The sequence below is a fragment of the Rattus norvegicus genome, chromosome 1, assembly GCF_021556685.1.
Source record: "Rattus norvegicus strain SHRSP/BbbUtx chromosome 1, alternate assembly SHRSP_T2T, whole genome shotgun sequence".
Taxonomy (NCBI): domain Eukaryota; kingdom Metazoa; phylum Chordata; class Mammalia; order Rodentia; family Muridae; genus Rattus; species Rattus norvegicus.
In genome coordinates this window covers 182,708,161-182,724,412 of record NC_141534.1, presented here as the reverse complement: position 1 = coordinate 182,724,412, position 16,252 = coordinate 182,708,161, and the positions used below count along the sequence as shown (strand labels likewise).

The 16,252-nt window shown below is 43.7% G+C and overlaps 1 protein-coding gene across 50 annotated transcripts in view; it reads left to right on the top strand.

The window, feature by feature from the left end:
* Positions 1–16,252, top strand: part of Sox6 (SRY-box transcription factor 6) — a 608,765-nt gene that overhangs the window by 531,687 nt on the left and 60,826 nt on the right. For all 50 annotated transcript variants that reach the window (XM_087657920.1, XM_087657862.1, XM_087657680.1 and 47 more), the window contains 2 exon segments: positions 566–749; positions 3,581–3,765. In XM_087657920.1, coding sequence (XP_087514046.1) covers positions 566–749; positions 3,581–3,765 — 369 coding nt within the window.

Below are 16,252 nucleotides of genomic sequence, written 5' to 3'. Positions count from 1 at the left end.
AATATAAACCACAAGAGCACCCACACCCAGAAAGCCACATAGAAGCCTGTGGTGTGGCATGGGACTCTGAGGGCAGGGGCCCTGGAGAGCAGAAGATGGCTTTCCATATTTCCATTCTAAAGTACTTGGAATTGTTTGATTTAAAATATATATTAAAAAATTAGCTGCAGGGACTATTTATAGTCACAGGAACTTTTCAGAGAGACTAACACAAAAGCACTCCAGAGCTACTGAAATTTTAAATAATTCTTTGTAAATGCCCTAGGTTAATTTAGATCCCTGAAAACACATTAGGAAATTAAGCTGTAATGTGAGCTAATTCAGATTTTAATTTGGCAAAAAGAATGATCCAACTACACAGTTAATGTAAATAGAAGCATAACACAGGGAAATTAATGAGGTTCCTTCCGATGAATCTTCAAGGAGGTAGATAATTAGCTTCTTTTGTTATTATTGTAGGAGAACGTGGCATTGTCTCGGAGGTGTAAAATAACTGTGGCTTACTAAGTGATAATGTGCTTCATTTGTCTTTCTTTAAATACTTATTTATGTTAAACTCTTGTAGGATGAAACAACAGCCCAGCCACTGAATCTCTCATCCCGGCCGAAGACAGCAGAGCCTGTGAAGTCCCCAACATCTCCCACCCAGAGCCTCTTCCCAGCCAGCAAAACCAGCCCTGTCAACCTGCCAAACAAGAGCAGCATCCCCAGCCCCATCGGGGGAAGCCTGGGGAGAGGATCCTCTTTAGGTAAATGGAAGAGACCTGTGAACCGGAGAGAAAGCAATCTGTTAGTGCCTACTAGCCCTGTCCTGAGTTCCTTGGGAAGGACAGCGATGTTCTTCTCCCTGAAGCAGACCCAACTTAGTTCTTGGACAACTAGAACTTTTAGAAATTGTCCTGCTAGCATCTGCTTTTGTTTTGTTTTGTTTTGTTTTGTTTTGTCCTGTTTTGAATGATAGTGGATTCTGGCCATCATACACTTAGTGGGGAATCTGAGTTTTGTCAGTTTTGCCCTGAAGTAATTTCGTAAGGGCATCAAGAATTGGCTTCATACAGGAAGCCATGCCACAATGTGCCTATTCCTCCTTGCCCTCTGAAGTGCCTTTTCAAGGACTTGAAGGTATTTTCATGCCCCTGTTGGGAAAGTGTGGAACAAAAGCATGGGCTTTACAAGGATACATCTGAACAAAAGTTAGTGACTGGAGTGATTTTGTATTTCCTAAACCCTGAAAGGTCAATGGTATTGTGTAGCTTGTGGGCTACTGTAAGGCCTGCAGAGAACAGTCCACCTGACAGGGTCTTGCAGTCTTCATTTTGAAAGACAATGATAGGTGGGTCCCAGCAGGCTCCTGTGCTTAGGTAGAATGAAACAAAGACAGGAAGGCACTTGTCAGCAGGAACAAAGCAAAGTATTAAAGGGATTGTTACTAGACTCTTCTCATCTCTTGGTTTCCAAATAAAGACTGGGGATTGGGAGCATTCAAAGGGGTTGGGAATTAGACTGGCAATTTCTTTACCATGTCCTCTTCCTTGTGTTATTGAATCAAGGAGCCCTATTGCCTATCATAATTAGAAACAGTAATGTGTGGCTAGAGCCACCATAGTTTATATGTAGTCTTGCCCCTTTGTTTAATTTCCCTTTACAAGTTACATAGTGTAGTTCTTACAGGTAGAATGACTGAGCCCTGTGCTGTGGACCAGCAGAACCAGGACTTATAGCCAGGTCACTCACTCAGAACTTTGTTCTCAGGAAGCTGACAGTTAGAGGTGCACTCAACTGGGCTGTGTGTGAGTGGGTCTCCCCACAGTAAGATGTAGTGCTGCCACTGACACTTGGGACATTAGGATGTGGACAACAGCCTATTCTGATTTCCAGAGTTAGGTTCCTCTCCTAGGAGCCACAGCATCCCACACTCTGTCAGGGCCACTCAGGGAGAGGACAGTGATACACATCCAGAGCATTAACATGAACTATTTCTTTTGGCTGGCGTTTTTAGAGTTGGGAGATAAGAAAAGAGAACCAACATAAGGAAAACAGTGGCCTGCGCCTTGAAGTGGCTTTGTGCAGTCTACTCTTATATCCTGTTTGGAAAGGATGCAGCCTGGGCTGTGCATCCAAAGGGACAGAGACAGAGCTGGTACATCCCAGGACCAGCTCCTGTCCACAGCTTGTTCGGTCCAAAGCCAGACGGGCAGGGGTAAAAGCATCAGCTGTTGGACAGCAATCTTATGAGAATAATATTCCACAAAAGTGGTCTTTTATTTTAATCAGCAAATTTCCAAACAAAAGAAAATTTTTTTAATACTTTCTAATAAAGTAACTGATTTTTACAAACATTTTCATAGACATATTTCAGAATTTTTTGCAACATTTTCTATGTATATGTATGTGTGCATATATACATTTATATGAATGTACTCACACACACACACATATATACACACACACATTGTACATAGAAGGCATGTGGTATGAGCTTGATTGTAGTCTGGTTTCCCTATTCCTCTCTCTGTGAGGTGTATATGCATACATGCCTCTTACACACGTGTGATGAAATACAAAGGACCTCACACAAGTACACACAAGTGGATGATGATAAACGCACAACAGCAGCTGAAATCTATCAATAATTGCCCTCCTTTGTCTCAGAATGAAAAAAACTGATCCAAAATATTCATTTGAGCTGAGAAAAATGCAAGGCATAGAGGAAAATTAGTTTCCATTTCATTTCCCTCCCTGGGTTACACGGAATATAATGAAGGGAAATGTTTATTCTTACTTGATTTTAGGATTTGTGCTCCTGTGAAAGCCATCCCCACGCATACTGCTTCCCTGTCAGGAGCGGGGGTGGGGAGAGCAATGGGTGTCCAAGGTGGGGGTGGGGCAGGGTTGTCATCCTTTTGGTAAATAAGGGAGGCAGCATGATAAGAAGAATGCTTCATTAACCAGCCAGCTCTTGGAGAATGGAGAGTGTGATGTGCTCCTTCCCACCCCCTCGCTCCTGCAGTGGACACAGGACACACATATAGATGTCACCATAGTGTACATGTACCCTCTTAGGTCTCATCCTGTTGAGCTTCAAACTGCCCTCCTACACATAGCACACCAAATAAACAGGATCCGGACAGAAATCTCAGCTTCCTCTCTGCCCTATCCCCATCTTGTGCCTCCCCCACAGATCAACAAAGACTGCACATAAATTACAGACACAAGAAAGCAGTTACCCTCCCAATAGATCTAGGACTGGAATGTAGGAGCGTTAATACTGTAGGCACAAGCAGGGCAATAACTCTGCCCTGTATAGACAAGATTAGAACCTAGGATCAGTCATCTGTGAGAGGCAGACAGCTGCACAGCCTGGAGTACTAGGGTGTCCTTCACGTGCTAACTGCACCCTAAAACTATATGCTTTGTTAACTTGGCTTTCTGTTCTCTAACCAGTGTTGTAGTTTTGTTAATAACAGATGTGCCCCTTCCTTGTTCAGAAAATACCGTGTTACCCTGGGGAGTGGATCATAGCCAGCACTTGAGGGACTATGTCCCCACACACCTCTAATGATGCACCCTGTGTATGCAGATATACTATCCAGTCTCAACTCTCCTGCCCTGTTTGGGGACCAGGACACAGTGATGAAAGCTATCCAGGAGGCTCGGAAGATGCGAGAACAGATCCAGCGGGAGCAGCAACAGCAGCCGCACGGAGTTGATGGGAAGCTGTCCTCCATGAACAGCATGGGGCTGAGCAACTGCAGGAATGAGAAGGTAATCCTGCACCCCTCTCTGCCCACCACATGGCGGGCCCACCAGCTCACACACATCTCTTTTTCTTCAGGCCTGCAGGTCCTACTTGCTACAAAAGAACTGGGCTCCCAGCTTGTAACTTTTTGTCCTGTGTCACATGCTCTCATTCCTGCTGGTTGGCACTTGGATTGCCTCCCTGATATCCAACCTACTTGCCTGTTGCTGTCTCTCTGTCCCATTCTGAAATACTTAGGAACTTTCTAATGAAGACTGTAAACTATACAATTAGAATGAAAACAGAGTGTAAAAATGTTTAAAAGAATACAAACCTAAGCTCACAATGACAGTTAAGTGAATTGTTGCTCACCATTAAATTTAATGCTATGCTTTCCATCAAAAAGTAAAAACCCAACAAGCAAGCTTCAGACTGTATTTGCTTTTTTATCATTTTGATCCAGTGAATCACTTATGGTCGTACGTGTTCTGAGATAGACTCACATAGCAGAAGGGAGCCCAGAGCAAAGGCCTGAGCTAAACAGAGCACAGGCTAACAGGGGAAGAGGCCCTGAAGGGGTAAGCATACAAGGCAGAGTCAGTACATGTCTAGGAGCCAAGAGGAAACTAGAAGGGAAGAAGCCAGTGGCAGTAAGGACTGTCTGGGCCTACGACTCAGGATAGAGACCTGGAGGAAGCCATGGTACAGCCACAGGAGCAGGATGGAAGGCACTCCAGACAGGCAGAGCTATGGGTGTGCAGACCAGTGTGGCCAACTGTCATAGGAGAAGGAGCAGCAGAAGACATGAAGTGACAGGCATAGCCTGGGAAAAGTATGTTAGACCTGGAGGGTTCTGGGAAGCCTCTTTAGTTCATCCACACTGGATCTGTCTGGGGTGTGAATGAGATCTGATTGATGTACAAGAGACCATTTGGCCCCCTGAAGAAGCATGGAAATGCGGTGACTGGGAGGAATGTGCCTGACAAGACAAATCTTTCCTTTTATATACACAAAATACTTGCTGGGCACTAAATTATGATGAAATGTTTGTTTATTTATTTACTTTTAAATGTGGGACTACTATAGACAGACAGATGAATTCTGTGACAGACCATAGTAATAGTAGTTAAGTAAATGTTAAAACACTTACATGTGTTTATTCAGTAAACCGGAACTGCAGGCTGCTGAGCCCAGGCCAGGAGTCTCCCCCTTTGTTTCAATCCTCACTAACTGTGCTGAGGACACAGTGGCAGAGTTTGCACAATAGTAGCAAAGTTTGTAGTTTCCCTAGTTCCCTGCAGGGCTTTTCTCTTTGCTCCGGTAGTAGTTGGAGTGTGTGGTGCTATTTGTATTGCCGTGTGTGGGTGTGTGGTGTGACCATCTGGACACAGGTGGGACTCTTTCCTACGTAAGGATACATGGGCTGGTGCAGAGAGCAGGGACTTGAGCTACATGGCTCTGGAGGCCGGTCCCTCCCCAGCTGTGGTAGAAGCTGTGCTCTCCCGCGGCTCTCCTGCCATGTCCTCCCTTCTCTTCCTGCCTTCTAATTGGTGCAGGAATCCTGGCTTCTGTCTGCTCTACCTCGATTTCTTCCTGTTTTTTCTATTTGCTTTCTGTCTTCTTTGTCTACTTTCTAACCCATTTTGACCTTACTCCACCTTGATAACATCTATAAAAGTTCTACTTCAAAATAAGGTCACATTCACAGCTGCATAAGGTTGAGACTCTCTTAGGAAAACAATGTGACTCTTTACAAGGGGTGCAAATTCCCAACCTCTTGACCTTATTGGTGTACTCTTGGGCCACATCAGTAAACATCTGGGGTTCAGGGTAAGATGGGGCTGATAGGCCTTGTAATATGATGGGACACTCCAAGCCTCATGTGGGCTAGATTAACCTCAGAGAGAGCTGGCCTCCCAAAGCCTAGTAAAGATGTAATGTTCCCCTGAGTTCTCATTGTAACTGTGGCTGCCATTATAGGACCTGGCACACCATACATAAACTCAGGCAACACATCTACCTGTAGAACCATAAATTAAAAAAGGAGTGCCTTGCATCGTATGTAGTTACTTACTATGATCTGTTGGCACTGAAGGTCAAATATGGACACTGTGCACTTCAAATTCCAAAGCGTAATTTTTATTTTCCATCGGCTTTTCTTAATTCATTTGGGAGGAAGAAACCTGAAGTTAAAAATGAAAAAGAAAACTATATTTTTCCTTGGAGGGTATGAGAGAAAAATCAGAAGTGAGCTTGACTTTGTACACACTGATAAACTACAACGTAAAATATAACATGCTGAAGAGAACCAAGTCCCTCAAGGTAAGCAGCAGTGTGGTTTTCACAGAACCAGGGAGCTCTGATTTTCCAGCTGGAGGGTCTCACTGTGTCAGTAGATAACTTCACTGGAGTTGAATTTGGGACCCTGGAAGCCCATACTCTTTAGGGATGCCATATATGTTTAATAGCTCTTACAGGATCTCAGCCCTCCTGACGGCTGGCTTTGGGTAGTTTGTGTGATGCGGACCTTGTTGGCCTCTGGAGGGAATTTCTGTGCTTGCTAGACCCTTTGCTATTAGAGGAATGCATCAAGGGACCCATCCAGAGCCCCGAAGGCAGCTTTGGCTCTCTTATGACTTAGATCTCCATCTTAATTTTGGGACATTTGTACCACAGGGGTACCTCTATTCCTTTTACCTTCTCTTCTAAATAAAAAGGATAAGTATATAATATGCAGTAAGACTAGGAAGTGGATTGTGACAAGTCCAGTTTACTCTCTGGTTTCAAAATTGCCACCTCTGAATTGCTGGCCCAGTTTGCATTAAATATAAAGACCTTTAAACTAGACTTAGGAATTTGTTCTTTGGGCCCTACATCACAGTTTTCGGTAAGTTTTACAGCATTACTGTCACAAGACTTATCATTGACTAAGCATACTTCTCTCTCGTTCTTGAACATTCTTTACAAAATAATGTAGCACACACCTGGGCTCCCTGGGAAGTATGCCATTAGCTGGATGTTAGTGGCAGGTGTGTATATGTATGTGTCGGGGGTTACTCTCCAAAACTACGGTCTGTAGGAGGGACAGGGACAAAGCAGGACTGGGTGAGAAATGGCTGGCACTGTGCCTCCATCAACAATTCCTCCATCAGCTCCAGGACCCCACAGTTATTGAGAATTGTTCCAAATTTAGAGAGGAGAATGAGTTTTGTATATTAGTGCCAGTCAGTCCTTGCAAGAAAGCTGCCCTGAAATGAGGATTGGACCGGAGGTGACTGTCTTTAGCTGAAACGAGGCCAAATAGGATAGATGGTACCTTCCAGAGCTGAAGGGGATGGGGATCACAGGCCAGTGTGTACCGTGGTCTGTCACATTTATCACACTCAGTGTCATTAAACAGATACTGCATGTATAACAGGGTGGACTAACATTTATGGCCCAGGAACAGCAAAGCTGTGTTTCCATAGCACACACAGGCTCACGTGTGTGTCCTTGTGAATGCATATTTATCCATGATCTGTTTCACTTTATTGAGCAAATCTCTGTTTTGCCAAAACATCACTGATTTGATCGGTCAGAACGGCCCCAGTGGAGTGTCTCTGGAGCTGTTGCAGGGTGTTCAGGGTCTGCTAAATACATAGATTGTGGGGACAATAGACTGTAACGGCACCCCAGGAGCTCTTCTGCACCATCATCTCTAAGAGCCTCTGTGCGCTCACCACACACACACACACGCGTACACACACACACACACACACACACACACACACACACACACACACACTGTGAGCATCCTGCCAGCAGAAGGCGGAGTCTCTGTCCTAAGTTAGCTTTTCCCACTAAGAACACCAGCCGGCCCCATCTGTGCTGGAGCACCAGTGCGATTAGATCATATTATAATGGATTCCTTACCATACTTTATTGTTCTGATAATTCTAAGCATTTTTGTCATGAAAATCCACTGCAGAATTTCAACCGCTCTGCTTATAAATGTCCTAGAGCTAAGCTCGGGGCATCTGGCTAAGAGAGAGGTAAGGCAGGGTGGCCTTCTTCATGAATGGTCTGTTGTATGTTTGAGTAGGAATGTGGACTCAGTGATTGGTTGGAGAATGTTCTTGTATAGGCGTCACGTCAGGTCACAGTGCTCAGAAATGGGCAGGTTGCACAGGCATACACAGGTGGCCTGAGCCACCCCTCCCTCTGGGAACTGCTTGAGAAAGATTTTGGCCCTCAGCAGATGTCAAAATGAGCCATGGTGACTCAAAGACCACACTTTACCTACATCTGAAGTACATGGGCTCTGACTGAAAGTACAGAGTAGACGATGGAGTTTTGTGGTAGAGAAGTTGCTTTGCCCGTTCATGGTCCTGGATTTGCTGAAATCTGATAAAACCAAACCATTCAACCACCTCCACCAACCCCCTTGCATGAAGGAATGGAAAGGAACAATACATTTATCTGGTAGTGACTACTGGTTACAGAGAAGAAATAGCCCCAGAGAAAGGAAGGTGCTCCCTGACAGGTCCAGGCTTAGAGCAAACATGGACTTAAGTCTTGGTGCTTCTCATCAGGAGTTACTATTTCCACAGAGAATTGTATCTGATTCAGTTAACAACTTTCTATGACAGTGTTAAGCCTGGGACATACAAAAGAGCTTGTATACTGACAGTTGCAAACCTTTGATGGAATAAGGAAAAGATAGACACAGAGAAGCCTGAGCCTCCTGTTTTGTCTCCACAGTGCCTTGTCCCTGCCAAGCCGTTCTTTGGTCCTGGATCCCTAAACAGAAGGTTGAGTGATGCAGATATAAATCTGTATCTGTATCTGTATACAGATATAAATCTGTATCTCTCCCTACACACACACACACACACACACACACACACACACACACACACACACACACAGAGAGAGAGAGAGAGAGAGAGAGAGAGAGAGAGAGAGAGAGAGAGAGAGAGAGAGAGAGAGAAAGTGGCTATGTGAGGCCACTCAGTCAATGAGAGAGACAGGACAGCCTGGTCTCCATGTTGATTCATTATGGGTCTCTGTTCTCCCTGTCATGTTTTCTGACACTCTGATCTAAGTAAATCACTTTACCTTTCAGACTTCCAATGGTCAGAGCTATGACATGAAAGTGAGGTTCTTCTCCTTAAAAGATTGTCTGGGGAGTAGTGGAAGATGCTAAAATGGTATCCGCTTCTTTCTCACTTTCAAACTGTAGTGTGTCAACTCTGTGCTAATTTTGTTCTCTCTCTGATGCACTCCAGTGATGCAGGGTGGAACTACCGTGCCTTAGGGGCCATGGTGTCTACAAATAGTGTGATGGCTTGGAAGACCCTACCAGGCATCACAAATTCACCTGTTCATTTTGCTCTTTTATTCAAAGGCACTTAAAAAGTTATAAAATTGTATTTATTATTTTTATGGGATCTGTATGCATGATTGTGGGAGCATACATGTCATGTGTGGCAATCAGAGGACAACTCTTTGAAGTTAGTTCTCTCCTACCTTAATGTGGGTTATGAAGACTGAGCTCAGATCTCCAGGTTTGCTACTAAGTGGTTTTATGTGCCAAGCCTTCCTGCTGACCCTTGGAGAGGTTTCATATACTAGTTACCTACTAGAACCTGGGTATAGCCAACAAGATAATAATATTCAAATATGACCTGTCGTTGGCTGGGGAGTTTTGTTTTCTTCTAATTAAACAGATTTAATAATGCTTTCTTTTAATAGCCTTTTAGCCTGGTATTTGAGATTGCTCATGCTCAAATGTTTCTTTTTCCCAGGCAAATAAACTAGGACTATGTATGGCAAGCTCCTCACTAAGGCACACTGTAAATGGTTGCTGGTTCCTTTAAAGCCACTGTTGCATTTTCCCTAGCCTAGAGCCTTGTTCCTTGCCTCACTTTGCACAGCTCAGCCCATCAGCACCGTGTATAAAGCCTCCCCTGGATGGGGGAAGGGAAACAGGAGGCAGACTTGGTGGCTCGTGGTCAGTTGCCACGGCTTCTTGTTATTTCTACAGCTGATTCAGATATTACTGCTGCATGACAAGGTAAGCATAATCAAAAGATCAATGCCGCCATACAGCAGTAACTGAAATGGGGCGGAGAGCAAATTACTTAGCAAACTGTGGACTGACTGAACTCCTTATGCAGACCAGTGGGGTCTTACTGTTTTCAAACCAAGTGTATGCAGAACCAATTGATTGGGATATCGTCTTTGCAGTTTGACTGGCATGATCAGTTGCAGTGTTTCCTCTGTTTCCTTTGCTCCCAAAATCCTATGGAGGAATTTAGACCACAGTGGAGATTTCACAGGAAGTGGCAGAGTCTGTGATCATCTTGTTTGCAAAGAAGAACAGCAGTCAGTTCAAAAGACAGTGTGCGATACTTTTAACATGATAAACAATATTTAAAACGTGCTTTATGCTCCCCAAATACTACCCATTACGTACAGTGTCTCTCTTGATTGTCGAGCGTAGGGGCTCTGCTGTCCCTGTTTCTTAGGTTGGGAAGCAAAGGCTAGTTAAGACCACTTTACCCAGCATGTCTTCTCTCCATCATCTTCTTTGTTTCCCACACCTCCAAGAGATGGAAAGGGCAGTTTTACTTAGAAATTAAACCAAGGTGTATATTGAAGCTCCATTTTAATGAACATGCTACTATCAGGAGCATGCTATATAAACACATGTGTCCCTGCATGCTTTTTGAGATAAACATCTATAGTTTATACTTGAAGAATGTACACAAATCAGAAGCTCTATATAATTAGAAGAGAGCTTGAGGGTTTATTAATGTTGCATTTTGCATTTGAACCAGTAGCACTGGGCAGCTCTGTGTGCTGTGTGTAGACTCTGGCTGAATGCAGCCATTACCTTCTTTCTTCCCTGTTGTCAGGGCTATTTCATTGGTTGCCTAGCTACTGGTTTAAGGCTTAATTCATTAAAAAAAAACTTGGTTGTGTTTCTTACTTCCTCTGCACTCTCACTGGAAAGAATGGTGAGGACTTGTACAGGCTTTCAGGACTCAACGATACTTTTTAAGGACAGAGGTGAAGGTTTGGAACAGATAGGAAGCTTCAGTTTTGTTTACACGTATTTAGGTCAAAATGCAGAACCCAGTTATCACTGCTTCTAGTAAATGGGCTAAGGCTCAACCGAGTCAGGTAGTAGTTTTGTGCCCAGCTTCTGGAGGAGCTATTATCTGGACAGTGTATAGAACATACTTGTCACTAAGTCCCTCACTAGGGCAGGCACTTTCTAAGCGTTTATCTTTCCAGGTCTAATCTTTCTACTTCCAGGTGTCCTGAACTCTTGAGATCTCAAGACCCTTCTACATTCCTGAAAATATTCAAAGACTTCAGAGACTTGACACCGTGGGTGATAATAACCAACATCTATCATATTAGACATTAAAAATGAAACATTACAATACTTATTTAAAACAATAACAAGTTAATTAGATATCAATGTTAGCAACATTTTCAACACTAGCCATGCTCTGTAAAGCAAAAGTATCATGCAGACAACTTTGTTTTTAATGTTTACAGACTCCTTTAGTGCCTGACTCATTTTGGAAAGTCAGGCTCTCTTTTCTTCTTTGTCACTAAAGTTTTATCCTAGACATATAACATTTTGAGCACAATTGTATGTACTATACAGAAGAAATGAAATGAACAAATAACGTCTCGGTATGATTGTGGAAAGAATTCTGGCATACTGGATCCTCTAAAAGGGCCCACGAGGTTAAAGAACAGGGATTCTGAGCTATTCTAGATTGTACTGTAATCTATCTGCATCACCTTCATTTTAAAACCCTTCTACTCAAATGCCTTAACTATGTAGCAGTAAGTAGAGTCTTGAGGCTTAATTCTCTTGGAGTTAAGAGGGGAAAGCTTAACAGAACTGTGTGCCTTGCCTTAATGCAGACAAAAGTCATTATGGATGATTTGCAGTGCCACGTAATATGAAGCAGGTAAATAAGATCTACAGGGAAAAGAGTGGGAATAAAAACAACTAGGAAGAAACCCAGGTACACAGGTGAAGGTGAGACAAAGTCCTGTAACAGTGCAGGAAAATAAGCACACAAGCAGTTTTGATGTTGGCTGTTTGCTTAATTGCTAATGGGCTCTGTGGTGTTTTGAATAGATCTGGCCCTCCATAAATTCATGCGTTTGAATGCTTGGACATAGGGAGTGGCACAATTAGGTATGGCTTCTACACATCAGTTAGTACAGGCTCTCATCTTGTACATGGGTAAAGGGAAGCAGAAAGGACTGGAGCTATTGCCTACTCCAAAATGAAAGGCATTGAGAAAGGGTACAAGATCCAACTCCCCAACATTTTGGCCAGTGTGCATTCCAGAACTCAGAACAGCATCCATTTCCTAAGGTGACAATCAATCAATGATAGTGACTCTCAAGTTTACATAGTATGACTTCAGTCTAGTCTTCCTCTGTTACATGTTATAATTCTTGTACTAGTGACCCATGCACATATGATATATGGTACACATACATGTATAGTATATGAAATATATATGTTGTGTAATACTTTATTAGAGTTAAAGTCAAAGCACACATATTTTCTAGGCATGTTTAGTACACAGCAAGCACTTAGTAGCATATGAAATGATTTAAGTTGATGCCAATAACAGAATTTTTTTTACATCCATTTTATTTTTTCTGTTTTTTCTTTATTAATTTGAGTATTTCTTATTTACATTTCGAATGTTATTCCCTTTCCCGGTTTCCGGGCCAACATCCCCCTAACCCCTCCCTCTCCCCTTTTCTATGGGTGTTCCCCTCCCCATCCTCCCCCCATTACTGCCCTCCCCCCAACAATCCCGTTCACTGGGGGTTCAGTCTTAGCAGGACCCAGGGCTTCCCCTTCCACTGGTGCTCTTACTAGGATATTCATTGCTACCTATGAGGTCAGAGTCCAGGGTCAGTCCATGTATAGTCTTTGGGTAGTGGCTTAGTCCCTGGAAGCTCTGGTTGCTTGACATTGTTGTTCATATGGGGTCTTGAGCCCCTTCAAGCTCTTCCAGTCTTTTCTCTGATTTCTTCAACGGGGGTCCTGTTCTCAGTTCAGTGGTTTGCTGCTGGCATTCGCCTCTGTATTTGCTGTATTCTGGCTGTGTCTCTCAGGAGAGATCTACATCCGGTTCCTGTCGGCCTGCACTTCTTTGCTTCATCCATCTTGTCTAATTGGGTGGCTGTATATGTATGGGCCACATGTGGGGCAGGCTCTGAATGGATGTTCCTTCTGCCTCTGTTTTAATCTTTGCCTCTCTATTCCCTGCCAAGGGTATTCTTGTTCCCCCTTTTAAAGAAGGAGTGAAGCATTCACATTTTGATCATCCGTCTTGAGTTTCATTTGTTCTAGGCATCTAGGGTAATTCAAGCATTTGGGCTAATAGCCACTTATCAATGAGTGCATACCATGTGTGTTTTTCTGTGATTGGGTTACCTCACTCAGGATGATATTTTCCAGTTCCCTCCATTTGCCTATGAATTTCATAAAGTCATTGTTTTTGATAGTTGAGTAATATTTCATTGTTACATCCATTTTATATGACATTTTGGTTCTTACTAGCTCAAACTCGTTAAAGATTTACAAAAGCCTTTCTAGCAGGAGTGAGGCAAGTAACACTAGTCCTCTTTCTTTAGCTGAGGAGACTCCTCTAGCAGCTGCAGTTTTGAGAATATGAGGATGTCTGTGTTCTGTCTTCAAAGCATTTTTTCTTGTTTATCAACTACAGCTGGCCCACACAGCCCTCCTTACACATAACTTTCTATCACTCCACTTTGCAGGTAAAGATGATGTCCCAAGAGCTGAAATCACTAGCTGATCTGCATACAGGGATCTAGGAAAGTGAAGCTCCTCACACTCATGGTTTCATAGCTAACATCCTTTCCATTGTAGCTGACAGACCTCATCGTCTCTCACAGTGTCGGTCTCTGCCATGCATCCTAGTGAACCCTAAAAAATCAGTCTCTTCCCCCCCAACCCCCACCCCATGTATGTGTGTTTTCTGGTCAGAACTCTCTCGAAGGTGATGACCGCTGCTATGTTTGATAGTTTTCATTTTTGCTGGGGTCTCAGTTGTGCGTCTGTAGAGTGTGTGTAAGAATTCTACAATAGACGTGAACTTCTTCCTTCCCGGCTCCTCTGTCAGCTTTGTCTTGAATCTGCTTGTCCCCAGTGTACCTCCAGGAACACTCTGACAGAGGTTCACTTTTAGCTAAGATCCAGTTTGTAATCTTGACATTTGCAACTAAGATTAGAATTTCCCAAAGTACTGTCTTCCTGCTATGGAGAGAAACGCTTGCTTTTATTTTTGGTACAACCCTGATTTGCCCTTTATGTCTTTTTATAAATGAAGTCAACAGCACTGGCTTTGAAGAAACACAAAGAGTATCTTATATACGCACTACCCACCAGCCCCTGCTCACATATCTTCTTGGCTGCCAGTCCCAGTAACTCCTACCAAAGATCATTTGAATTTATTTTATTTTGGAAAATTAACATAGTTTTTATGAAAAAGGCAAACCTTAAATTTGGAATTCTATTCTATATGTTGATAGTAAGCTATCAACATTATAATCAATCTCGGTTTTTCTACCTTTAGAATAGAAACAAATTTAAAGAGACAATTCTATGAACTCATGGTTTGAAAAGTCACATTGGCCTACCAAGAGCTTCCTAGGGTTAGGGATTGAAGCTCGGTGGTAGACTCGCATGGCATGCATGGGACCCTGAATTTGATCCCTACCACAAACAAGGGGGAAGGGCCTTTTGTCCTTTTACAAGTATGAAGTCCCATACAAATTGGTAAGGCCCCTGCAGATGAGTTTAGGAGCAAATTTAGCCCCCTGTATTCTAGACCACAGCTGCCATAACATAATATCCCTAGGTCTAGGCTAACATCAGCAGTTGAAGAAGGAACAAAACATCTTCAAATAAGTCCCAGTGAGGTCAGAGTCTCTGTTCTGGTCTAATGAATGCTCCATTCACTTCAACCATGTGGCCTTCACCTTGGCCTGTTACTTTCGAGTGCCTTTGTTTACTCACTGAGAAGGCAGAGATGATAAATACACAGGCTGTGGGCAAGAGTAGTGAAGGACAGTCTGTGTGGGGAAAGGAGGGTATGTGAATCTGACTGTCTCATGGTTTCCAGCACTCGCATTGCACAGAGGTGGGCAGGAAGTGCTTCTCATCTCATGGGCAGGCATCCTAGAAAGACTGCAGAGAAACATCCAGATGGGGCCCAGCTCCCAAGTGTAGATATGCCAGCACATTGGCATTTGTCTTTTCATGGGGCAATACTGAGGACCAGGCTCCAAGATAGTAGGGTATGACACTGTTCCAGTGACAGTCTTAAATACCTGGGAGAGAGTAAGTAATTGGCCATGATTGAGCACAGGAGAAAGGGGTAAAGGAGACAGAGAGGGGGCGGGGAGAAGGGAGGGTAACTGGCTGAGGTAAAAAGTATTTCCCCAGATAAACTTTCAGACAGTGAACTTGTTACATAGCAACTAATAAGTTATTCCTTCCCAGGAAGACAAAGGTAGGCATATGTGGCTATAAACAGAAATGAAAAGCTGAAGTACTTAGTATGGTTTGTGGGCATTTATGACTAATAAATTGTCTGGGGCGGGAGTCTCATTCTCCTGTCAGGAAAACCCTGGCAAAGCTCTTCTTTTCTGCTGTCCTCTCTCAAGAGAAAAACTGAGGACCTACCCATTCCCCTGTGGTCTGTGTCTTCCTAGCCCCACTGTGGCTTACTCTTTTGGTAATTCAAAGGAAGAACCCTTGTCCTCATCCTCTCTATGCCCTTCCCTGACACTGAATCTAAAATCTGTGTTTGTTAGCTGTGTGCTTATGAGGAGAAGTGGGACTATGAGTCCACTGTTCCCCCACCCCACTGAAACTGTAGTCTGACTGCATGTGCTCCTCTGCCCCACTGAAGCTATATTTTCCTTTCAGCGTCTCCACATGCCTGTGTGTCTGTGTTGCTCTCCAGGGAATACTGGCCTTGTAGAAGCTTGCTTACCTCTTGCTGGGCTTCAGGGTGCTTTGCAGTCAGGATCCCTACTTGCTCTGCCTCACTGCTGGCTGTGGTGGGTGAGGTGTTGCCTGTGCCCTGCTCTGTCTCTGTCTCCTCATGTGTAAGAGGGTGTGTTCTTTCTCTGATCTGCTCCCTATGCACTCTGCTGCCATTCTCCTCATCCTGTCTTCTCCCCATCTCCCCACCTCTCCTTCCTTACTCCCACCACAATCTTAAGCTGCAGTTAGGGTGCAGTGTCTAACTACTGGTGATTTTTCTCCAGGAAGATTGTTCTGGTGAGGGGTTACCATATAAAATGAATATGTTTCCTTATACAGTCTGTATCTTTTGTAGCCACACAGATATGGGAGCCCTAGCATGTGCATCCTGTGAAAGATACCCCCAAACCGAAAAGGAATTACTTCATGAGGATGAGGTAGCACATTATGGGTGTGGGGGG